Source organism: Vespula vulgaris, chromosome 15, assembly GCF_905475345.1.
Source record: "Vespula vulgaris chromosome 15, iyVesVulg1.1, whole genome shotgun sequence".
NCBI lineage: Eukaryota > Metazoa > Arthropoda > Insecta > Hymenoptera > Vespidae > Vespula > Vespula vulgaris.
The window spans coordinates 356641-383343 of NC_066600.1; the positions used below are offsets into that span (position 1 = coordinate 356641).

The window sequence follows — 26703 nt, forward strand, 5'->3', positions numbered from 1 at the left end:
AAGCCTATAATTACGTCGGTAGTTGCGTAACGTTGAATTCAACGTAATACAAATTCAATTTCTTCGTTTGATTTATTTTCATTTTATCCACGAGACACTTTCTCCCCCCCCCCTCTCTCTTTCTCTCTCTATTTGAAATAAAATTGACCTGCAATTAGGTAAAATCAAAAGCTCGTCTCTTCGTCCTTGAACATCGATGCATCGCTTTTTCTCTCAGCTTTCAATTTCCACCCTTTGCAGTAGTTGAATTTTATACGTATAGTAAAGATCGTACGTGAGCGATGAATACGAATATTCTCGATTAATTAATCGATTTTTTGATTAATTACATTCTGAAAAGAGTACGATTTAATCTTTCTTTCGAAATTTCGTTGAAAGATAAAACGAGATATTTGTAAAGATATGTTGGAATAAAAAATAAAAAAAAAAATGCCGCGGAAAGGTTTAGCAAAAACGAATGTTTTCGAATCGTAAAAAAATGTAGTGTTAGAAATACTGTTCAAAACAAAAAATATAGAGAAGAGAGAAAAAAGAAATATATATATTTATACGTACACATGTATATAGAAAAAAAATCCCTGTTATTTTTTAGGGACAACAACCACAAGCGGAAGACGAGAACACGCCGCAGAAAAGGGTCGACAAAATATTCGATCAGATGGACAAGAATCACGACAATAAGCTTACCCTTGAAGAATTTCGAGAGGGTAGCAAAGCGGACCCACGAATCGTCCAAGCTTTATCATTGGGTGGCGAGTAACCGTTCGCTAAAAGTTATTATCAGAAACGACAGACGAGATCCTTCGATCTTCTATTCGTATCGAGAGATTACGTCGTCGTCGATTTGATTTATCCAAATCCGTGGAAAGGAAGAGCGAAGACGAGAGAATATAGCGTCGCGCATCACGGGGGAAGATAATCGAAATGAAAGAAAGAAAGAAAAAAAAAAGAGAGAGAGAATAATATCGAGGGAAAGGTAAAAAAGGGATGGAAGGAGAAAGAGAAAGAAAAAGACAAAAAAAATAATACGAAGAAGAAACGAGATGGAGTGCCCAAAAAATATTTATCAACGATCGTCGCGTCCCAGTATTTTTCCCGATCCTCGGCTTTGTTCGCTTTGTCGATTGGTACGTTTGGGAAATCACAATGATGTTTAAAATAAGTGTCAGCCTGTATTAGAAAAAGAAAAAAGAGAAGAAGAAGAAGAAGAAGAAGAAGAAGAGGGAGAAAGGAACGAGACAAAAGTTCGTTGCGTTTCCTTCGAGAGAGATAACATGGAATATATTTACAAGGTTTAAAAAATATTAAAGCTTTCGTCGCGGACAGAGAAACGATGATATTTTCGTCGTTGCGTGGAATATTATCGACTAAACCGCTTTTCTTCCTTCGTTTAATCGCGCGAACATGGAGCGGCTCGTGAAATGAAATGTGTGAAGGAAGGAAGGAAGGAAGGAAGGAAGGAAGGAAGGAAGGAAAGTTGAGGGAAATATCGCGAATGTAAGGGAGGATTAGCTGGGGGAAAAGAAGGGAGGCAAACCGTGCCTTCTCATCGATCCTCGTCTTTATCGGTTATAACGTTCTCAGTGTGTCGTGGAATATGCGCGTCGAACGAATGCGTACTTTTACCGAGGAAGGGAAAAAGAGAAAGGAACAGAAGAAAGGGAGAGGTGGATGGAAAGAAAGAAAGAAAGAGGGAAAAATAGAGGTAGTCGAAAAGAGCACGTAAAAGGAGCAATAGAAGACAAAAAATTTACAAACGAAAGCTTTTTTCAAATTCACGTGTATTCGTCGAATAAAAGAAGAAAAAGGAAGAGGCAAAGGAGGACCGTAGAAAGTTGAATTTTTCAAGGACAAGGATCGCGACCAAGCGATCTCGTCCGTTTTACATATTTATATTTACCACGACTAACGGCAAGTTTCTCCCTATTTTCCTTTTTCCTATTTTTTTTTTTTCTTCTTTTTTGATGGCGCAAAGAATCGTTGGTGAGTCTTGAAAAATTGACAAATTACATTTTGATCTGCCAATGGCTACTGTTACGCGCCAAACGATTATCAATTATTATTATTATTAGTATTATTATTATTATCGTTATCTAACAGCTATTTATACGATACCGTCATATCGTATCGTCACTGTTTGCGCGGCTGATGTCTTTAAAATCTTCTGTCTAACGCGTTCTTATAAAAAAAAGAAAAAAAAAACTATATTTCCTTGAAAGAGTACATTAGATAAAAATCTTTACGAACGAATAATAGAAATTAGTAATTTATGTACCTATCTATCTATCTATCTATCTATCTATCTATCTATCTATCTATCTATCTATCTATCTATCTATCTATCTATCTATACATATGTCTGTAAATGTAGGAAATAATCTCTGAAATGTAGGGGAAGATTCAAATCGATTTTCAACGTGACGTATTCAAGCACCGCGTTATAATTTTATCCTCCGTTTCGTAATTGGATATCTCTGACTGTCGACGATGCATGAACACGTTCTGATACCAATACGATCTTATCTCACCAAATGCAATACAGTCCGGCTCTTGTCGTTATTTACCTATCGTTAGATATACCTACACACATACACACACACACATATATATATATGTACCGGCGCTGTCGTATCGCTGGTAAAAAGAGTGGAAAAGTAAAGTACTATCTTCGATTATCGGAAAAACCTAACGCCCAAGTGATGTAATTTAAAGGTACTCCAAGATTTCTGTCTACGGTTAAAAAACCAATCCGAGTAGTCTATCTATAGGATAGAAACGACGATTCTTACGGATTAGGAAAGTTGCCCACGTTCGCACTGGAATGTCTCATCGCAAATCCTTCTAAATTATAAATGTGTTGGATAAAGAACTTTTTGATAGATCGGAAATATGAAAGTGAGTTACAATTTGCAACTTTGTTCCTTTTACTCGAGGGAATTAACTAGACGCAATCTTTGCTCTTTTCTTCTTCTTCTTCTTCTTCTTCTTCTTCTTCTTCTTCTTCTTCTTCTTCTTCTCTTATTCTTTTTACTAAACATTATTCTTAAGTAGTAGTAAACAGTAATCTCCGAAAGTATTACCAAGAACTTGATTGCATCAATTATTCAAGAGAAACTTATGCGTTGGGAAGAGGAAAATAAAATACGATTCTTTCCAAAAGTATCACATGTAGCAGCTAACGTGTATTTCTTTTTTCGCTTTAACGTTCTATCCATTTCGGAGAATTTTCGGAGATATATACCGATGTATCTATCTCTTCTTTTTTTTTTTTCATTTCATATCATCGATATTCAAATAACTTCGATCATGGAAACTTTCCAAAAAGCAAATCCGAATGGATTTAAATCGTACCTTCGTCCTTACGTCTTGAACGATCGAGGAAGATCGATTTACGAGGATTCGTGGAATTTTCTTTCCCCTTTCCTATTCTCCGTTTCCATTCCTCTTCTTTCTCTCTTCCATCCGACGTTATTTCCTTTTCCTCTGTTAAATGAACTTTCGAAAGGAACTCGGAGACTTCTGCTACGCTTTTAAAACTCCGCAAAAAGTATAAAAATATCTTTCAACGCGAAACTCGTTCGTTTATCGTGCGCGCAAATTCTTTGGCAAAGCTGAAGAAACGGGGAAGCTTCGGTGTGAGGATTAAAATTCGACTCGGAAAAAAGTTCTTCTTTATGAAGAATTTTATTCAAACTAAAGAAAAAAGAAAGAAAAACCACGAGGAAAAGGAGAAGTAGGCTAAATTTCGTCGAACGAATTTCGAATTTTCTTTCCCTCCCTTCCCTCCCTTTCTTTCTTGATCTTTCCTTGTCTTTCTCTCGTTCTTAAAACCTTTAAAAATATTTACGATTTACCAATTTCTCGTTCGCTATCATCCTCGATTCAGATTTTTTACATTTTCCTTTTTCGTTTTGTCTTTTTTTCTTGTTTTTGCTTAGCCCGGCAGAAAAACCGCAATCGCATCGATATTGGCAAATTTCCCACGAAATCCTTTTTACCTTGGCAGCATTCAACGAGATTACGTTAGCAAATATTATTCGACGAATTTCCTCACTTTTTGTATATTTTTTCTCCTTCTTTCTTTTCCTTTCTCTTTTTACTTTATCTCGCCGATTTCATTCTTCTACGACTGTCCACATCTTGGACATAAAAATAAAGAGAAAATAAAAAATTAAAAAAAAAGAATCTCGTCGCATGAAATGGCTGAGAACGAGAAATCGTGCTTATTAGCAATCGCGATTACGTTAAAAAAAAGCACGCTGCTTAATGTGTTTCACGTGTAATAAATGCATATAAACTTATATACATATACATATATATATATATATTTTTATCACAGGATCACTAGATATAGAAATAATGCAAGAGTTTCTTAATTAAATGCTAAGAACTTGGATTTATTGTAGAATTTTTACCGACGAATCAAACAGTTTTCTAGTTACATATCCGATGTCTTGCTTGCTTCTAATAATAATTGTGCGCTGCATCTTCGAAGGCTTCTTTAATCGTTAAAATAGTATTTCTGTAATCGTCAAAAGAGACGAAAATGCAACTATAATAGACATTTTCTATCGATCGAATGAAAAATATTGTTTGTTTGGGCAGGAAGATACTTAACTTAGGAAAGATGAATGAGATTCAAAAATTAAGAATCGTAGCAATAATAACAGTAAAAAAAAAAGAAAAAAAAAAGACAAAAAGAAACTTTGAATGCAGCCGTTTGAGTGTTTTAAATAAGAAACGAAGAACAATCTCGATCATTTCGAAACGAATAAGATTTCCTACGTTTCGAGTGATTCGTTTAAAACCAAAAAAAAAATTAAATAAAAAATTTTCAGATTTTACGCCAAGATCGTAAGATAATCTCGAGAGATAACCAGAAAGAGAGAAAGATACATACGAATGAAAATACAAGGACGGAAGTGAAAAGTTTCCAGATGAATTCGAAAAATCCAATTACACTCTTTTCCGAAACTTTTTAGATCAATTTCCTTTTTTTTTCAAATCGTAAGAGTATCACGCAAGCGTAAAAACTTTTGGCCCACCTCGTAAAATCGATTTCTTAGGCATTTTACGTAAATAAGGTATTCTTTTATCGACTGCGAGAAAAAAAGAAAAAGAAAAAAAATATAAGGACGAGCGAACGAGTGAAGGTGCCGTTTTATGTATATTTTTCTATCTCGTTTCTATCATACAAGGTGATTTTATGAGTTTGTTACAAACTTTTCAAGATCTCGTTCGATAATTACGGAAAGTGATGTGTGTTGTTGTCGGACTACTTTCTCCAACGATGGTTTTTATTCTAAAGGGTTATGGTAAATCATTGGTTTCGTTTGTAACGTAGGCTTTTTTGTGGAACATTTTTGGATCATTATTTCGCAATGTTACTTAGATCGATTAATCGCGTATGTCACGTTCCGTAATTACCAAACGAAATGAGTTTCTATATGAAAGTCGTTCATAACGATCTCCTCTATCGTTCTTAAAAGTTTCTAAAACAAAATCACAGAATCACCCTGTATATTCTCTTCGTTGACGCTATATAAATCGATTCGCGCGTCTCGTCTTCGCCGTCATATCGCAAATTTTCTTTTCTCGAGTGCAAAAAGAAAAGAAAAGGAAAGAAGGGAGAAAAAAAAAACGTAAGAAGAAAAGTATCGTAAAGGCACGTTCGTCTTGGATCATCTTCGTCCTCGTCGTCGTTGTCTCTTTCTATCGCATCGTATCTCTCGTCGTTGTCTCTTACGATCTACCGCGCGTGACCTTTTTGTATTCTTCGTTTATCGTCGACTTTTAAAAGATCGATACACAGCGAGAAGAAACTCGAGACGATACACTCGATCGACGAAACTTTATATATGTATAAAGCGAGAGAGTCGTCGAGCTTTTAACGATGAGAAGAATGGTACGAACGAAAAAACGAGAAATTACAAAAAAAAGAACGATATATATGTAAAAAGAATACGACGATAAAATAATAAGAAAAGAAAGAAAGATTACTCGAATCCATTTTTCTTACAATTTTCAATGGGAATACAAGTAAGAGAATTGACAACTGTGTCTCGCTTAGTTGAGAAAAGAAAAAGAACAAAAAAAAAAAAGAAACAAAAACAAAAATGAAAACTCGTAGACGCTTTTCGTGTTAATACTTCTTCATACGTGTTTTAAACCGATCTTACCCATTATCTATCTCTATCTCTCCATCTATCTCCTTCTCTCTATTTCGCACGATTTTCCTTCTCGCTCTTACCCGTGTCTCTCTTAGAAAGAATTACGCGTGCAAAGAACATGGAAAAGGATAGAATACAAAGCTGAAGAATATTTTTTTTTTTTTGAAATTTTTCGTCTCACCCCTTTCTCTCTCATCCTCATGCTCATTCTCGTCCGTCGGAAACATGCTAATCGAGATGATTAATACGTTTAAACGGTGAGAATCGAAGCAAAAGGAGGAGAGAAATTTGCACCGATTCCTTTTGTACTCCTCTAACGTCCCTCTCGATTTCTCTTCGATATCCTCGAAAGGGAAGATCGATTTTTCGAGTTACCCTTGAAAGAAAAGTTGTATCCTTTAATGAAAACATCGAGAAAAGCGATTCTCAGAGATGGAAAGGGTTCGTTTCGAAGGTATTAACGGTTGTAGCTTTCCTTTCATTTCGTTTTACGTATCGAACTTGTCTCGGAGTTTGCTACTCGTTTTATTTCATTTATTTTAATATTTTGAAAAATAAATTTTTATATTTATCTTCGATATTATGCATTAGTTTTACGGAATATAGAAAAAGATATCACTTGCAATTTCGTAAATCTTTTGATCGCTTAAGACAAGCAGCTAAACCGTAGATAAACGACTTTCCATGTTTCTTCATAGGTTATTTATTTTTATTTCGAGCATGAACCGAATGAAAACTTTACTTTTTGTCTCTTTCGTTCTTTCTTTCTCCCGTTATTTCTATCTTTCTACTTTTCACAAGTTTTCTCCCTCGTTCTTTCTCTCTCTCTCTCTGTTTCCCTTTCGAGAAAAAAAGAAAAAATAATGTTAGATCGATGGAGAATAAGTGAAATCATTGGACGCAACCCCTATATTTTAAATAATTCCTCTCGCGGAATATTATCCCTTTGCACACGACCCTTCCTTTATCCCATTCGTACTCTGAATGATTTCTTCTTACTCCCTCTCCTTTGACGATAAAGAATAATAGATAAACGAAAGAAAGAAAGAAAAAAAAGAATTGAAAACGTATTCTATCGTAGTAATATCACACAACTACTACTTTTAAGCGCTGCGAATCTTGAAAAAAAAATAATGCTAACTCTAAATAATAATACCGTTATATTTACCGCTACTTGTACCGCGCTATTATTAACACTTAGTATTTACTTACCTATCGCTAATATCGTTACTATACTTACAGCAGCCTGCGATACTTTTCCGTCTGAAAGCATGTAATTCGACAGAAACTAATACGTAACACATACATACATACGTACATACATGTATACACGAACACGAGATGTTGATCTCTCAATGCGTACACCCACGTATACACATACATATATCAGTAAAGACTATAAATCGGTATTGAACCGAATGGCACACGACGTACGTATATATACATAATATGTATATATATATATATACTACGTACAAAGGAACGCAAATATCACATTATCACACACATACTTACACCTATTACGCACAGATAAGAAAAATAAACGAGAGAGGGAAGAAAAAAAATCACGCGTAGATTCGCGTGGGGGTACACTGAACAACAACAACAACAACAACAACAACAATAACAATAACAATACCAACAACAATACACGTCAAGATCTTTGTTTTACGAACTTTCTGTGATAATTATTAACAATCACTAAATGCGAAGAGTCATGGGGTAGGCAACTGGAAAGAAAGAACGCGAAGAAAAACGAACGAACGAATGAAAATTACATGGAAATGAGAGAGAAACGCGAAGATGGACGAATGAACGAATTAAGAGATTTTGATTCGTTCGACGTGATAAGATGCGGATTAGAAAAGAAAGGAAATATATGGATTAGAGAGAAATATAAGCGATATAGAGAAATATAACCGCGCAAGATGGCAAGATTCCGTTTTAGAGCGATATTGTTGTTTCGTAGTTTGTTGACGATGATCGACCGATTTCTTGAGGAAAAAGCGATTAAGCTTTTCAATTTGCAAAAACAAGAATCGCGATCTCAAAGCCGTTGCTCGGTTACTCACGAAAATCTAAGCGCATTGTTATTTTGTATGGTCCCATGCGTTTTTTCTAAATGATGACGACGACATCGTAACACACGATATGTGTGTGTTTGTGCGTCCGATGAATATTAATAAAAATAATTTCAAGCACATCCGCAGGACTTTATCCTCTCTCTCCCTCTCTTTTTCCTTTTCCCTCTTCCTTTCTACTGCTTCTATAAATATAATAAATTTACGATCATCTCCGTTACAAGCCAATGTTTCTTTCGTGCCTACGAAAAAAGTATATAACTTTTATTTTATATATAATATGTAGCGAATACTTGCAGTATATGCATTTATTGATCATGATATATTTCATTGTAATATGTCTATATTAATACAGTATAAGTTCTTAATAGTAGAAGTGTAGTATGCCTAATTATAATCGTATTTAAAAAAAAACATAAAATTTTTCATATACGAGGTAACTATTAATTTTCTAGCAATAAAATTTCGTGCGGATTTTAACGGAATACGGACTTTAACGTCGCATAACTTTATAAGCGGTTAAAAAACGAAAAAAGCAGGGATAAGGAAACCGTCGTCGTTGGAATCATTTACTTACGTTCTCAGGTAAAACTTTAACGTAAAATCCTAAAGGTAAGGTACTTTAGATATTAATTTAAATATTAAAAATTTGCTCTCTTAGCAAACCTAAAATCTTTCATCTCTTTTTTAGTTACGAATAATTTCAACAACATTTGCAATATTTAACGATGCTTTTTAACCGATCGAGTATATACCTACTTATACTTAAATGCGTTAAACGGGGTTAAACACGAACGATCAATTTTACGTCGGTTTTTCTTTACGATGTGGACGAAGTCGACAAAGTTAATTGCGACGTTCCTACACTTGAGAAGATTGAAATTATTCGATTCTTACGACACGTATGGCGTAGAGAAAGCGTATTTTTATTTTAAAGGCAAATAGTGCATACACTTCGTTCCTCTCTCTCTCTCTCTCTCTCTCTCCCCCTTCGCTTTTCATTTGAGTAGAAAAAGGATAAAAACTGTCTTGTAAAATTTCAAAATTTCAATATTTTCATATAAGAAAGAAATGACAAAAACTGCCTTTTAAACCGTAAAATATATTTTCGGTAAATATAAAATTTTCTATTTTAAAATTTATTTCTAATCACGTTCACTTTGATAAACATTTCGTAATTACACACGCACACATACGCACTTACATATACAAGTTTAAGAAAGTAACAGACTTTCTATCGTTCCAACTTTTGTCTTTTTACCAGACGATCGCGTTGTGGATGTTCAACGTGGAATCGTTGTTTGCGTAATATTTACCATCCTCGATATCCTCCAATGAGATCTAGACGATCGTTGAAAGAGCACGAACGAGAGTAATTTGACTCTCGAGAAGTGTCTGCTATCGGTCGGATCGGATCTACTGTTTGCACGAGAGAGACCCGCAACGGTTAAACAGAAGCACGAATACAACACAAGTTAACATATGCTCATCCAATTATAACCATTTTCAACATATCGTTTTAATTAAACTTTAATTTGAGAGATATTTTAAATAAATATTGCTAAGAAATCATGCGAATAGATGCGAATAATACGTAGTAAGTAAGTTACGAAAAAAAGGTCTTTCGAGTTTTCACATCTTTCGATTTCGTACGTTGTCGATCATTAATAGATCTTTCATTCTTTATTTTAAATAAACAAAATAAAATTTACACAATAATAATACAAATTTATACGATTTCGTTGTAGTTATGCCTTTATAACGAAAGAAAAGAAAAAATTCAATTTGAAAAATTATTAACAAAATCGATTTTATTATATCGATTTTATTGTTATATTTAAATAAATAAAGAATAAATTATAGTTTAAAACGGCGTTGATTTCAAGTCCCTACGATTTGTCGTTCCGAAGATATCGCTGTCGAAAGATTTTCGTTCATAATTCGCATAGTACACAGCTGTTAGTAGTATAGTAGTAGTAGTAGTGGTAGTAGTAGTAATAGTAGTATAAGCAATTGTAAATAAACAAAACTAAATTTAAATAATTATAATGAAAATTTTAATGATTTCGCCATGGTTACTTTTTTATTACGAAAGAAAAGAAAAAATTCAATTTTAAAAGTTATTAACAAAATCGATTTTATTATAACAATATTATTGCAATATTTAAATAAATAAAGAATAAATTATGCTTGAAAACGGCGTTGGTTTCGAGTCTTTACGACTTTTCGTTTCCGAGATATCGCCTTCGAAAGATTTTCGTTCATAATTCGTAAAGATCAGCTGTTCGTAGTAAGAGTAGTACGAGCGCGTAAATTCTCGGAATTTATATAGGTCAGTGTGTCACCGAGCTAATTTGAATGAAATTATATAGGTCAGTAGGCCAATCCAAACGTTTTTCATTTATATGGAAATATCTTCGGAACTATAAATCGTAGAGACTCGAATGAACTATCGTTTTAAAGGGCAGAATTTTTTCTATTTTTTCAACTTATTGTTAATAATTAATTAACAATTTTTTATAAACAATTTGTTAGAAACAATTTTTTAGCAAGTAAATTTCTATTCTTTTGCGGTAACAAAAAGAAATTCAGATTGCGTCTAACTTATAAAATTACATATATCGATAAATAATCAACAGACAAATTATTTTTTCATTGAATGAACAATTTTTTGTTACATTATTAATAACCACTTCTTCCGTTTACATGGGAATATCTTTGGGACTAAATGTCGTAGAGACTCGAATGAACTGTCGTTTTAAAGGGCAGAATTTTTTCTATTTTTTTTTCAGCGTATTGTTAATAATTAATTAACAATTTGTTATAAACAATTTGTAGAAAGTAAATTTCTATTCTTTTGCAGCAACAAAAAGAAATTCAGATTGCCGCTAATTTAGAAAATTACATAAATTAATAAATAATTAATAAACAAATTACTTTTTTTTTTTAAACAAAGAAATAATTTTTACATATAAATATCTTCGGAACTAGTAAAAAATATAAGAACGAATCAGAAATTACTTTCCTTACGGATTGTAATTTCTACGAAATTATCTTTCCAAAAATATTCCATGATAATCGAGGAATAATCCAAAATTATTTTTTCGATACACATGTAGATAAACACATGTTCATCGATTATGTTCATTCTTACCTGATATTTGATGTCGTAACTAGCAGCCCATCCCATCGATGTTTTTAGTAAGAAGGAACCTTCATTGCGATATTCGACACATCATCGTAGGACCATTTGTCGTCGCTGCGTAAAAAACGTCACGAGAAAGCGGCAGTGGCCTTTTGTGTCGATAGTAAGGTCGTAAAACATACACGTGTACGAGACAGCACTACATCATATACTATAAAATATATACATTATATATATGTGTGTGTGTGTGTACGCACGCATACATAGCTTCTCTCTTTCTCTAACTTTAGCTCTTTCTTTAACTATCGATTAATTACATCTTTTCTATCCTTTTCTGGCAGTCAAAAAAAAGAAGAGACCTTTGCATAATGTCCCTCGAGCAACAGCCGCAAACAGAACAAACGATTACGTGTTCGCTTGTGTAGTTTAAGAGGGAACACCAAAAATCGCCTTTGGCATATAGCTTTCTTCTTTCCCTCGGAAATCCTTCAGCGTCGGTCGTCGGCTGACTGACTACCACGTCCTTTCTCTTAGTAATTAGTCGAATCGGGACTTTAAAGAAGCAACTTTTGTTGCCTTTCGTTGATGAACACGTCAATATGTACTATCTTAATCGCGTCGTTATTTCGGTTACTCGCGTTAATCGCTCTGGCATGGTTACAAGGATACTTTAAATAGAAAGATTTGTAAGATACGTGTACGTGTGCGTGCGTGTCACACATGTATGTTTCGTACTCAATAGAACGAAATGACTATGTAAAAAAATGAAATAATTTTTTCTTCTAAGAAACAAATGAGATCAACAGATTTATTTCTCTCGTTTGTCTACATAATCGAGATCTTATCGTTAGATAATGTACAAATATCAAAAAGAGGATCGTAGATGTTTTGAAGGAAATTTTGCAGATAGATCAAATGGAAATGATCTTTTACCTTGAGCTGACCGCAACCTTCGTCCTTTATGCAACGTGCTTTTCTACCGTAAAGCCGATGCAAATATTCGTGCGTAAAGAGAATCTCGCGTTTAAAGTGTTGCATATACTGAACGTATGTATATTTTCCTGTATATTACCTTTTATAAAATTGTTTTTAAGTAGAGAAAAAAAATGGCTCGAGAAAGGAAAAGCCTTGAAAAGGATAATAGAGAATATTTTTAGCTTTTCTTTTTTATTCTCTTCTTTTGCTTTTCTTTCCATTTGATTACGTCGACGTATTTTGGAGATAATCTCGTTGAGAAGCATATTTAATTTTTTTTCATAGCGATTATTCGCGTATATATGTATGCGTGTACGTATATATGTAAGGGTAAACTTTTATGTTTCTTTCATCATAGCGTAATTACGAGTACTACGTTATTTACCGTAGTTGAATATATTTGACACAAGTAGCACCGAGATTATAGTAAAGTACGCGTAATTTATATCGAGAGATCAGTAAGTTAGTACGCTACCTTTTAATCCTTTCGATTCTTATAACTTTTTATGCATCTATTAATAAATTCATTGGGAAAGTTAGAAATATATCCATTAAATATTTTTCTTCTTAATCATAATTTTCTCAAATGTAGAATGGTCATGATTTTATCGATTTTTATTCGAAGAAAAAATTTGGAGAATCTCTATTTTTATATAGAGAAAAAATAGACGCATCGAATAACGCATTGAATCGTTACAACGCGAGCCTTTCACTTCTATCGTCTTCGTGTGCACACACTGGTTAAAGGTCGTTTATTTCACCGAGTCTATCCCAATTCTTGCTCACGCATACTTTAACACGCCCTATCGATCGTGTAAAAGGAACTCGTTTTTATTTTGGTCGTTCATTCATATAAACGTGTCCTTGTATAGAAACATACATCTAGGTGAAAATAATCGAAAGCTATTTGATGTGTATAAAAGAAAAATAAAGAAATAAAATCGATCAAATCTGTAACAATTTAAACGTCTATACCTAAAGATTCTTCTTTCTCTTTTTTTCTTTTTTTGGAAGCTTTATTTATTTTTTGTAAGAACTTCTTTGAAAGATTTTTTATAATTTCTATAATTGTACGCGCGAGAATGCGAAAACAAGATCGAAAGATTTCAAACGTATTATTCGATGTAAAAATAAAACATTTAAAAGTATTTACAAGAGTCGTTCTTTAATTGTCGTAATAATTGAAGATTAGATAAAACGTTATCATTCTTTGCGAACAGTAATTCCTCGTTATTTTCTGATTAATCATGTTTAATATCGATCGTTCGTCGTTATACATTAACCATAGTGGGACCGACTTATCTCGTTTGATAGATCGCACAAGTAGTGCGAATGCTAGTCGCACGAACTTTGCTTCCAATTCTCCAGAGATCGTTATCTTCTCGAAGAGGTACGAGTTCGCATTGAATAATTCACTTCTACGAATTAATATCCCAGAATGAGAGAGAGAGAGAGAGAGATAGTTCGAGAAATAGAAAGCGCCATTTTCATACGCTGCATCTTACTTAATTGTTAAATTTGTGTCGACCCATGTGACTTTTTTTCTAAACAAGGTGAAAGAAAAATTTCGACTTTAAGATACTATCGAACCTTTTAAAGAAACAATGTAATAACATAATCATTCCAAATGACATAACGAGACAATCTTTCTGACATCTCTCTCATTGACATTATTCGATTTATCAAAAAATCATTGAATGGAATTAAGAATGAAATCGGTGAAGCTTCATTGTTAGAACAGATAATTAATAATATCGATCGTAATAATTTTGTAAATCCATTACGATAATAGATGTAAATCCATTAAGGTAATAGATTTCCCTTAATAACGATTGTAGCAGCTTTATGAAAATCATGATCATTAAATTTCACTGGACTCGCGTTATTTGTTTCTTTTTTTATAAAATTATTAGATCGAATTAAGAATGAAATCAATGAAGCTTCGTTGATAATAATAATTAGTGATGTGGATACTAGTAATTTTGTCGGCCACTTGTATATATACTTTTTATAACATAACTATACCTACGGATAATAGAGAAGATAATGCGTATCGGTTTTTCTTAATAACAATAGTTTCGTGAAAATCACGATCGCGTCGTTGTTAATTTAGTGTCCGACCTGGAAATGTAAAGAATATGATCTCGAGAAGAATTATTTTAGTTGTACATAAATCCTAACGCAATTTCATCAGAAGATCGTTTTTTCACTCTCGCTGATGATAAAATTACGACGGCACGGTGATGGCACGGTCTTTCTACAACGTGGCTAGGTAAGGGGGCACAATACCTATATAAAGCTTGAATGAAGATGCTCCCAGGTATTCGCTCTCACCTTTCTCATAAGCTAGCGCGCGGTGGAACGCGAATCTTTCGCCGGAGGAATCGCGAGGGAAGATCAACGCTATTTATCCACTGGACACGAACTCTTTCTCTCTGCTCAAAGGATTTCACTGCCAGGTGAGCCTAGTTTCGAATCGGAGAAAATATTACTTCCTTCCACGTGATGATATCTACGTTGGTCCATCTTTCAAAGTCCAGTGAAGAAGAGAAAAACGAACAAAAAGAAAAAAAAAGAAAAATTAATTAATAGTTCGTGCTGACTCGTTCGGAGATTTATAAACGTTCGATCCTTTTACGCGTGCAATGACGTTTTTTTTCTTTTTCACGACACAAATATCGCGCCGCTCGAGGTTGTAAAAAAAATTATTTCATATATCTCGTATGCGTTGGTTCGTCCTTAGAGTTGCAAATTAGAGAAGAAAGAAAAAGATATTATAAATGTTGTTCTCTTATGAAATTAATTCGTACCGAATTTCTATACGCTAAACCCTTCAATCTTTTTAGGAGAAAATTATTACCTTCGCAGAGATAATGAAATGGTAACGTTATCATAATTGTTAAACGCGCGTTAAATCTTTTACGCATTAAACGTCAGATACATTTATAAGGGTTCTTCCATTCTCTCTTATTTGATTTGACCCAGTTATTTACAAATTTTTGGTAACTTCGAATTCATCTCTTTCACAAATCTCTCTTATGCATTCAAAAGGATTATATATCTACATCTTTTTAGACGTGTAATACGAGTCAAGTCTTTGGTGTCATTCAATCCCTAATAACCGTAAGGACGGCTTCAAAAAGGAAAGTGTGTTACTTGTATATATTATTTTGTTCGAGTTAAAATGGACCGTAGCGGTCTGTATAGTCGACGATTCAATGTTAAACCAATCTAAACCACAGAAAAAAGTTTTTACTTCTGAAAGATATTCCATCCAAAGACAGAACATGCATGTACATACATATGCGCGGCTATCTACCGTACATAGTATGTTGACACGGTCGAGCGAGAGTGAGAGAAACCGAAAAGAAGAGACGACGATGATCGATCGTTTGGTCACGACGCGTCGCGAAGAAAGTGAATACATACGCGCATTAAATATATGGATTATAAACCGTTTATATATATATACATATATACGTATATACAGTGATCTTTTAAAACTTTCATTAATAGCGAAGGTTTTCTTTTACGATTTATCGTAAAAAAAATTATTACTATTTTCTTTCATTTTTTCCCTACATTTTCAAATTCGCGAGATTTGTAAAAAAATAAAATTTTGTGGACTTCTACCATTCACGCTGTATATATTCGTAAGAAACATAAATAGTTTATGTATGTACCAGACGGAGATAAAAGATGCATCTACCGTACACACATATATATATACATATACATACATACGTACATACACTATTTACTGCACGTAGAACATGGCTTACATCGTTCGTTGAAGAATACATTTTCTTCTTTTGTTAAACGGTGAACAAGACGTGAGTTGGATTTCGTAAAGTAAAGTAAAAGAAGTAGAAAAGCGTACCGAGTTTGCCGATGGACGCTATGAAGAAATAACTATTACGTGTTACTCTTTATTTAACACTTTTTATAGTTTTTTTTTTGTGTTTTTTCGTTTTCTTAATAAAGTATATAGTACTTAAAAATATATATATTTACATATATATAAAAAGAGTAAAAAGAGTAAAATCACCGGGGAACTTTCGGCCCATTCTCTATAAAAAAAAAAAAAAACAAATTATTTTAAATTAGAATGTAACAAATAAAAATGCAATTAAACTTATCGATTCGATGACTGAATTTATATTTATATACTAAAAAATTTGATTTCTAGAAAATCCAATTTTATTCTCTGTTTTATTCAAACTCATCTAATTTCAACTGCTATTGAAACTGTTTGGAAAGTTAACTTTGGAAGCACACGTTAAATCGAGTACTTGCTACGATTCGAAATATCGCATCGAATACGCATGAAAGGGATATCGTTAGTTCGAAATTAATAGAACTTCTATTTCGAAGTATAACCAACTGTAGGAAACTATATATATTAATAAAAAAAAATATTAATAAAAAATTTTAATATAACGATTAACAATCTACAAAATTTTCTTCGATTTTTCTTTTTTATATCTACTTACATATATATTCATAATCTTTTTGTTATTGTTACAAAAAAAAAAAAACCCGATATAAATTAATGTCATCTCGAGGAAGCTATCAAAAAGAAAAAAAGGAGAAGAAGGAAAAAAGATAGATAAATGAAAACACAGTCGTACCATTTTAAAAGAAGAGTTTCGAAATATCTATTCGTGTGAATCGATCGTTGGCATTTAGAAACGAGTATTAGCATGCGTTTTGTCGCGTTCGAGCCGTGCGTTGATAGAAACGTTTAGAGAGAGGGACAGAGAGAGAGAGAGAGAGGGAGAGGAAAGTGCATAACGAGTGCTTTAATAATACCAAAAGTTTCGAAACTAACACGAAACTGTTTGGCGATCTGGCGGAGTATTGGAGATTACCTTAAAAAATAATTTAACGAGAAAATCGATACTAAATGTATCGAATACGGAAGAAAGAAAGGAAAAAGAAAAATAAAACAAAAAGAGAGAGAGAGAGAGAGAAAAGTGAAAAAGGTCGAGTTTTAGTTTCACCGAGTAAATCGTTTCCAGTTGATCTATGTCAAAATAAAAAAAAGAAAGAAAAAAAGAAAATTTACAAACGAACTTTCCATGGGAAACTGTTCTTTTTCTTTTTCTTTCGTATTCGATCGATCGCGACGAACGTTCGATGAAATTCTACGATAAGTCGATACTGTTAAGTTAATTAGTTGCATATTAGGCAGCTTCTCGAGATAGAAAACGCATATAATTCTCCTTTTTTGTTGGCAATGAATCTTCCTTAGCGTTCTTGTGTCAGTGAAAAAGGAAATCAATGTCCTCCTGACCCAGACCTATCGAACGTAACAGTTTTCTCGTAGAGATCAAAGAGCTCTTTGCTCGCTACTATCCGATAGATCAGCGTCTCTCAACCTTTTCGTCTGTTTGCGGTCCAGTAGATTTGTTCGTAACGATATCACAAGAATACGATTTTTATTACCGTTTCCTCCCGAATTAGCAAGAACCTTCTACGAAACTTTTGGAAAAATCTCTTAGAAATTAATTTGTATTCTCGCTTTGAACGTAAGATGATGTGGATATCGTTTCGCATTGAGAAAGGCTGCGATAGACTACCTAACACGAAACGTTTTCCAACTATCATCGTAATAGCTCGAGCCATCATCGATTATTTCTATTAACAGTGAACTTCACTTTTCTTTTTCTTATATAATTTTAGCAGAATAAACACGAATACTCGACGTTTTCTTTTCTTTTTCTTTTATACTTATATGCATAGGGTACGTACGAAATCGAATACATCGAATCATCATCTTGTAGATATTTCTCTATTATACATAAATATATGTGTGCGTGATTTGTCCGTAACGTGTTAAAACTAAAATTATATCGAGATGGGTATACTTAGACGAAGGTATATAGCAAGTGTATAAAATCAATGTACAAATATCTATATAAAAACTGAAACGAAATAGTCGCGACCAACCGATCTATTTCGGGCGAAGTATTAAACGTAGCCAGATGGAAGGTGGCATCGAATGAGGAAACTAGAGAGGAATAAAGACGGATTTGTAGATTACATTTAGAAGAATAATGATCGTAGTCTCAGCAGGCGATTCCAAATGTACCATCTTGGAAGGCGCGCTCGTTATGAAACCGCGCACGTAATTCAGATAATAAAAGAGTTAGTCCGACTCGTTATTAAAATTCTTGAAAACGAAATGTAAGGTAAGACGGACGAAAGAGAGAAGAAATATGAAAAGGAAGAAGTAACAGGAAAGAGGAAGGAAAAAACGAAAAAGGAGAAAAAAGATAGAAAGAAAGAAGAAGAAGAAATAGCAAAAGAAAAAAGAAAAAAGAAAAAAGAAAAAAGGGAGGTAGCAGGAGGAGGAAAGAAAGAAACCGCAGGAACGATCTCAAGTGCGATCTTGCTTAATCGCTTGGAAGTAGCTCGAAACCGCAGAAACGCGCGCGTGAGGACGCGTCTCGTCCTCGAGAGGATTTCGCACGATAATTACACGCTCGGCGAGGTCTCTCGATACGATTCCCTCAACTCATAGTTACGATATCGCTCGGATACCTACCCGTCTTTCGCAAAGTCGCCGTGTACCTACACGAACCGTTCCTTGCACTCGCTTAGGCCGCTTCGCTAATTAGCCGACGGTCCAACTTAATTAACGTGCTTCTATTAATTTTATTCGCGGGAACAGGTTGCCTACAGCGGAGACACCTACAACTACTTACAACGAATCGATTCGTCTCTGATACACGCAAAAATTATACGTTCCTTCGGCTTGTTTTCACGTAAAAGTGCCTACCATATATTCGCAGCTTCCCTTTTTCTTTTCTTTTTTTACACGTTGTCATTCTCAATATATATGTATATGTGTATAATATTTTTTATCGTTAACCTTTAATATTCGAGAAAACTTTAACGTTATCATTGAATTTTTTCTCACCACACGCATACGCGCAATTACCAGCAATTTAAATGAGAAATTATTAATGTTTGAATTGTCCCGTTGACAACAATGTTAAGGAAATTTAAATTGGATTAGATCTCATAGGAGTAACAAAAGAAAGGAATTAAGATTAGATTAGAAAGTCGTACCTGCGCATTCACCGAAAGAATTGATGAATGAATCGATGCTCTTCTCTCTTCGGATCTTGAATTTCCCTCTCTCTCTCTCTCTAACCCTCTTTCGAGCACGACTTCTCTTTCCATGGTTCGAGAGCATCTCGATGTCTCCGTGTACACTACGTTTTACCCGCTCCTGCGATCTACGAGTACCACGAGATCTTTTCCCTTCGAGACTACGAGACTTTCACCTTTCACCTCGCACGATTCTTCGATTCTTTCCATTGACTTTTCGAACTCTAACCCGGCATTTTTTGAATCATGATTCGATACATCGAAAGGAATAGACATTATACCGCGCAGAAACAACGTTTTATTACAGAAAAATTACGAATGTCGCGTTAAATATTTTCGACATGCGATCGAATAATTGTCGATTAATAAAGTCAAACGATTAAATTGCATTCCATTGACACTTATCGTTACGATGTTTAAGTGTAAAAATATAAATTAAACGATCGTCGTAAAATTTCGACGAAAAGAATCGCTCGATTGATATATCCGGATTATTACGAGACGTTGATGATCGAAAGGAAAAAAGAAAAGGAAAAGAAAGAAACGAAAAAACAAATATTAAGTGAAAAGATAAGAATATATTAAAACTATGCAATGATTTTAATCTCCTGCACCACGCATTCATTAAAAATGTTTCGAGTCGAGCCAACCACGAGTTACAACCGATGTCTCTCGTAACAATTGCGTAGAAACTACAAAACGAGCGTTTACCCGAATTACCGTAAATTTCTGCGGACGAGTCCGCGGCGACGATCATTTTACAAATATTTCGAGGTGGGTAAAAGCTCGTTTCGAGCCATTAAAATTTGGCTTTGGTGGCAAATGGATACGGGCAACGTGAAAATGTATAAATTAACTACATATGCGCGTACGACCGTAACTCGTTCGAAACGTTTTAACGCTTTATTTATGACTCGACTTTTCTTAATACCGACTTTACGATGATTTCACTTGCACAAACCATCAGTCCTCTTTTAATCGTTGCGAAATCGCAAACGAATTACCACGTCAAAATGCACCTTTTGCCAACGTACAATTCCTCTTTCGAGATCAAAGTACTCCTTTTGGAGTATAAAGTCTTATAATCTCGTTTCACATCTCTCTCTCTCTCTCTCTCTCTCGGCGTCTTCGTTCCTTATCCGTTCACGAGATGCTCATTAAAAACAAGTTATCCTAACTCTTCTCGTAGCAAGCAACGCCTCGTTTACTTCTCTCTCATAATCGGATATTTTCTCATAAAGTTTCGGGCCAACGCGATCCTTCGAAAGTATCTCGAAGGATAGACCTCGACGAGAAATCATCGTCCAGGCTTTTACGGCTTCCTGTACCATTGCCTTCGAATGCTGACGTCAACCTTGAGAGGGATCCCAAGCAAAGATTTCATAACTATCGCTTTCTACTTTCGAACTTTGCAAGAGTCACGATCGTTGTCCCGTCTTGAGAGTCCTTGAAAACGTTCGTCCCAATTCGTTCTTTGTTTTTTTTACGAATCAAAGAGAAACGCGTTGAAAAAAAAGAGCGTGTGAAACAATCACGCCCAGTGAAATAATTTCATATCTCGTATAAACGATCTTAGGTAGGATAAAACGATTCGATAATTTTACGTCGCCATCGATTGAACTCGTCGATGCAACTCGAAAAGTCGATGCCTTTAATCCGATTAACGTCGATTACAGATAAGGGACGATGTGGCGCAGTACGACGTTACTCGTCGTAGCTGTTCTCGGAGCGACGATGGGTCAAGAATACATAGGACATGCCCTGTTCGTGAGAACGTCGGACGACGTCGTCGAAGCTGGTAAGGGAGTTACGGGAGGACTCGTCTCGAGTTCGCTCGGTGTCTCACGATCGATGAAGAGAAAATAAAATGATATAAAAAGTTAAACAAAATGAGAGAAAAAAAAGAAAGAAAAAAGAAAGACGAGAAGCGACGAGAAGTGACAAATAAGTTGACCAAAAAAAAATCCTTTGAAATCCATTAGCACGCTCGAGAGTCCAGCGAGCCGCTCCAGCGTCGGCTGCAGACGTGATGGCACAAAATATCCTAGAGTGGATTCAAGGGATCTACCGACAGGGCGCACGTAAAAGTAGGTTCTCCTTTCGACGAGCGAGAGGATAACGGCGAGTTCTCTAAATCACGCATCATTACGCTACTCTCTCTCTCTCTCTCTCTCTCTCTCTGTCTCTCTGTCTCTCTCTATCATACACGCGCGCACACGCTCATTCTCTCTCTCTCTCTCTCTCTCTCCCGCTCCCTCTTCCCACATTATAACGTATCGAGATAGAAACACTTTGCTAGCAAACCTATCGAAACTTCACGTTCGTAATGCACACTCGCGCAACGAGTACGCGTGCGAGCGCGCTTCGCCATAGTTCGCTTATATTAACTCTCGATAATAATTCTTCCATCTCAGCGATCACCGCGCCGATCTACAAGACGAATCGGTGCTCTTCAAAGACAGAGGAACCATCCAAATCGACGTCTACGTTGCATTCTCGCGATATTTCCTTTCGTTTTATTCGACTCTTTTTATCCTTCGCATACTCGAGAAATATATGTGCGTACGCGTACGTGCATATGTATCGAGGATCGAAGCGATGACAAAAGAACGAGTATCTTCGTTCTCGATGAGCTTGTATATTTTTTCAGTTCGCCAACAATCGGACAACGCCTATCTGCCGCCATACAGTACCCAGAGACCTCCGGAAAAGCCTCGACCCTTCCAGCCGGCAGGAATCAACCAACAGGAATCGGCTTATTCTCCGAGTCAGAACGAAGTGACCAATTATCCTTATCAGAGACCGTCCTCCTTGTACACGCCGTCCAACGTACCCTACTCGTTATCTCCCAACGTTGATACTTCTCACGGTTTATCGACGCCCAGCACTCTCTACGGTTCACCCACCAGTTTACGTCCGTCCTCTACTTACATCCCTCAAGATAATTATGGCAGTTCTCCGACGTTTGGTTCACGGCCGCAATCTTCCACCTTCCCTCCCTTCGGAGGTACGACCGGCCCTTCCAATTATCCATCCGCCGGAACGAGACCTGGGACTTTCCCTTCTTCGACACCCTCGACGTCCCAATCGTCCACCTATTTGCCGCCGCAATACAGTGGCTTCCCGTCGAGCGGTCCAAGGTACACGATTCTTTCTTCCAGCATCTTTAATGGCGTCGCTCGGACTCGGACAATTCGAAGCGAGTCGCTTTCTTATATCTCCTGAGCTCTATCGTCCCGGTACACGCGATCGGAATGAAAAAGCCCGAGAAATAGAGAAAGGAAGAAGGAGAGCCTAGGGTTGCGTAAGCTGCCTTCGAAAGAGCCCATTAAACGAGATTCGAGTTAAATCGACTGATACGATTGTCCCGGTCTGACGTAACCAGCGAGCTAAACGTTCGTTCTCATTTTTTCTCTTCTTTTGTTAATAGCACTCCAAGGCCACCGTCGACGGCGTTACCGCCAAAAGTCTCGCAACCCGTCGGTGGTTATCCCTCTCAACCAGGTGGTTTCTCGACGACTTATTTACCACCAAAAACCACTGGCTTCCCTTCCAGTACTCCGTCCTCCAGACCCTTCAGCTCCGTATCTCCATCGGCCGGTTATCCCTCTCCCGCCGGTTTCACCACCTCCTACGGATATACCTCTCAAAGACCAGGATTCTCGTCCACCGGTACCGTATCCGGTAGTACGTACGACTCGCAAGGTGGTTACGTTTCGCAGCCATCTCCCAGCCCGGGATTCCCTACGCCTGTCCCAACGGGCACCGTAGACGGTTCCGCCGGTTACACTTACTCGACTCCCGGCGCTACGCCTTCCCCGCCTTTCCCTACGCCCATTGGAACGCCTGGCATCGTTCCCGGTGGAGGAACGACGGGTCCTGGTACGACCGGTACGACTGGAGCTGGTAAGATCCTATTGCTTTTCTTTTTTTTTTCGCTACCTTGCACCTTGTCCTTCATAATTTCGTTTATCTTTCCCAACTACGCAGGCGTAACGCAGAACGACGAGGCCGACGACGATCTCAAACATCCACCCCATATTCATAATATCTCGGTCGAATGTGGCAAGACGATGATGACGATCAACATCGAATTCAATCGTGCCTTCGACGGTGTCATTTACTCGAAGGTAACGCTATCACGTTCGGATTAGGAAGAAAGAAAAGAAAGAGAGAAAGAAAACGATCTTTCTTTTCAGGGCTTCTTCATGAATCCTGATTGTCGATACGTCGAACAAAATTCTGGAAAAACCGAGTACTCCTTCACCGTCAGCTTGGACTCTTGTGGAACGCAATTCATCAATGACTTCGAGGGCGAGGCCGGCCAAGCCTATCTCGAAAATGTCTTGGTCTTGCAGGTTCGTTCCTCGACATGTTAGCAACGATCGTTCTAGATAGTTCCAACAGCGAACGCATTTATTTTTCTATTATCAGACATTCAAACAAAAATCTTTGCAGAACGAGCCAGGGATACAAGAGGTCTGGGATACCGTGCGAAGAGTACGTTGTCTTTGGGAGGGTAACATCAATAAGGCGCTTTCGGTAAATTTATCCGTGGATATGCTCAATCAGGAGATCGTGACGTTCAGCGGTGACACGGCGGTAGCTAAATTAGACATACAAATCGGGAAAGGTCCGTTCGCTCCGACGGCCGATGGTTTGGTTAAAATCGGAGAAACCATGACGCTGGTCGTAACCGTGGAAGGAGATCCTGCTTTCGATCTTCAGGTAAGTCTCAAATGCATCCGTACGATGGTCCGATCGCGAAACTAAAAGAAAAAGAAAAAAAAATATTCGATCGAAACGACAAGTCGGATAAAAATAATTCCACGAAGTAGTTCGTCGACGATGCCGTTTTCGATGAATCGAGTTTTGTGCGCATCGACGAACTACTCCGTAGATCGGCACACTGAGAAACGTATCCGTAGACGCGTAAAGTGTCGAGTCACCTTATCCGAGATACGAAATTATTCTACTCGATAATACTTGCGCGTGCCTCGACGATTACTTCGGTCTCGCTTATGTACTACTTTTTATCTGTTATTTTTTATACTTTTTATTAGTTTTTACTAATCTTCAATGATCGAAACTCAGCACATTGACTAACTATTCCGTGGATACATAAATCGGCGACGAATTGTTCCGTACACGGACGAATTGTTTCTATTGTTTTGTCGTAAGTACATCTCGTCATTACCTTATTCTGTTGACGTAGGTACGCGATTGCGTTGCACGAGACGAGAGCTCTACTAACACCCTGCAGCTTACAGACGAACGTGGTTGCATACTTAAACCAAAATTGTTTGGAGCGTTTCAAAAAACGAACGACACGGGGAATACAGGTGCCTCGATTATAGCCTATGCATTTTTCCAAGCTTTTAAATTCCCCGATGTGATGGATTTATTCATCGAATGTAACGTGGAACTTTGTAAAACGGATTGCCAAGCTTGTCCGGAATCGAATCAAGTGCGTATTATAACTGTACTAATATAATAATGTATTACAGTATACATATCGAGTATATATACATACATACATGCGATTGCAAAGTCGTTCCTGAAACGTACGCATGCTTTACATAACATTTGTATATTTTTCCTTCTCTTTTTAGCAAATCGAACCGGGTAGAAGACGTCGCTCGGTATCTTACGCACCTTCGAACGCGTCGATGGTACCGCTATTAACAGATCCAGTTAGAGTCGGACGTGGTTTCAAAGTGATCATGCTCGACGATTTGAGTGCAGTCAGTAATCAAGTGTTGGAGAACATCGAAGAGTCGTCCTTTGTAAACGAAGTTTCGAAAGAGGAGAACATTTGCATGAGTAATAATGGTTTTTACGCTGCGTTCTCACTCATGTTAGGTACGCTTATTTTAATGACCGTTAGCGCAGCAGCGTTGCATATAAAATTGCAAAGAATTTATAGGTCGAAATCCATCGATACGTAGTAAGCTATTTAATTTTTTGTCCTCCTGTAAGACGAATCACGTGGTTCAAAAACGAAGTGAATTAATTAATCGACAGTGATTGAAAGGCTATCACTTGAACCAAGATTAATTTTCTCACATGCTATTAATTTATAATCCAAAGTATTAGGAATGCAAAGAATTTCATAGAATATAATGTTCAAAGTGCTCCGCGTCCGTAAATCTCTTATTCGCGACGTAAGCGCATTAGAACAGCCATACGTTACATATCGCTACGACTCTACGGTGTTTATATATATATATACACACACACTCACATATGACACGATACAATAAATTATGCTACCTTTAAGTACACGTCAGTTTTGTCATTCCTTTACGATAGTAAAAATGGGTAAACGATAAAGACAGTTTAGATCGTAGTGTGTGTAGCACAAATTATACAGAAGTATTTACAACGTTTATTATATGTAATATACAACATTAAAAAAAAAAAAAAAAAAAAAAATCATTACTCGAATAATGCAAATCTTTTTTCTCCCAATTTTATCTCACTCATACATCGCAATGTCAATTCAACGAGTGGTTGTATTTTTGGTAAAACGCATCACGTACAAATGTTCTCCTCTCACTTTCCTTTCTTTCACAACGGTGCCTATCATATCGAAACGTTTTAACGTTTCTAGGATATAATTCGGATCATTTTCTTTAATAACAACTAGATAAAACATTCCAATATTCGATAATAATTTAGGAATGTGCGGAAATACTCGCTCCATAACTTCTCTGCCATGATTTCCACCGGCCCACGTTTTAGAAACTAGTCTTGTTTCTCTAACTTCTTCGCTCTCCGTTACTACGTACGGCGGATTGAATACGATAATATCGAAAGTTTGCTCGTTACGAATGTTTTTTAATAAATCCATTTGTATAACGTTTATATTGACCAAATTAATGTTACCAGTTTTTTTCGTACTTTTACACGCATTAGGATTTATATCGACCGCTATGTAGTAACTTTGATTATATTTGTTCAATGCCATGGCCAATGCGGTTATAACTATACCCGATCCGCTACCAATTTCTAAACACATAACCGGTTTCATAACTTTCAAAGTCTCCAAATCGTTCTCTAAGGCGTCTATTAAGAGGAAAGAATCCTCTGCTGGTTCGTAAACAGTTTCGAGATCCTCGTCCGAGAGTTTTACCATAGGAGTATCCATAATCGTGTAACGGAAAAATGCGAATCGGTAGTATCCGAATTATTTCCCCTCGACAGAATCTTC

The 26703-nt window shown here is 36.2% G+C and overlaps 3 protein-coding genes across 5 annotated transcripts in view; 2 read left to right on the top strand and 1 right to left on the bottom strand.

The window, feature by feature from the left end:
- LOC127069576 (frequenin-1) overlaps positions 1-8373 on the top strand; it is a 30414-nt gene extending 22041 nt beyond the window's left edge. Inside the window, exon 8 of the mRNA XM_051006724.1 lies at positions 593-8373. Coding sequence (XP_050862681.1) covers positions 593-760 — 168 coding nt within the window. The 3' untranslated portion in view covers positions 761-8373. The remainder of the gene's footprint in view (positions 1-592) is intronic.
- A 6066-nt stretch (positions 8374-14439) lies between these two features.
- LOC127069519 (uncharacterized) lies at positions 14440-25925 on the top strand. 3 transcript variants are annotated; one of them, XM_051006622.1, is made up of 10 exons: positions 14442-14830; positions 21167-21288; positions 21473-21577; positions 22141-22630; positions 22921-23396; positions 23481-23620; positions 23690-23848; positions 23949-24218; positions 24706-24957; positions 25103-25925. In XM_051006622.1, exons 2-10 carry the CDS (start codon positions 21177-21179, stop codon positions 25436-25438), a joined length of 2340 nt encoding a protein of 779 aa, XP_050862579.1. In that variant the 5' UTR covers positions 14442-14830; positions 21167-21176; the 3' UTR covers positions 25439-25925. The 3 variants fall into 3 exon arrangements, with proteins under 3 accessions (XP_050862577.1, XP_050862579.1, XP_050862578.1); XM_051006620.1 differs by having other exon boundaries at positions 14440-14830; positions 22921-23620; XM_051006621.1 differs by lacking the exon at positions 14442-14830 and having other exon boundaries at positions 21166-21288; positions 22921-23620.
- Positions 25065-26640, bottom strand: LOC127069523 (methyltransferase N6AMT1). Its single transcript, XM_051006630.1, has one exon. It carries the CDS (start codon positions 26638-26640, stop codon positions 25993-25995), a length of 648 nt encoding a protein of 215 aa, XP_050862587.1. The 3' UTR covers positions 25065-25992.
- Between the last annotated feature and the right edge of the window lie 63 nt (positions 26641-26703).

Bases quoted from the DNA above. Each gene is read 5' to 3' on its own strand.
- LOC127069519 (XM_051006620.1), top strand. From the start codon at position 21,177: ATGTGGCGCAGTACGACGTTACTCGTCGTAGCTGTTCTCGGAGCGACG. The intron at 23,621-23,689 runs GTAACGCTATCA...CTTTCTTTTCAG, and splicing joins ACGGTGTCATTTACTCGAAG to GGCTTCTTCATGAATCCTGA. The intron at 24,958-25,102 runs GTGCGTATTATA...TTCTCTTTTTAG, and splicing joins CTTGTCCGGAATCGAATCAA to CAAATCGAACCGGGTAGAAG.
- LOC127069523 (XM_051006630.1), bottom strand. From the start codon at position 26,640: ATGGATACTCCTATGGTAAAACTCTCGGACGAGGATCTCGAAACTGTT.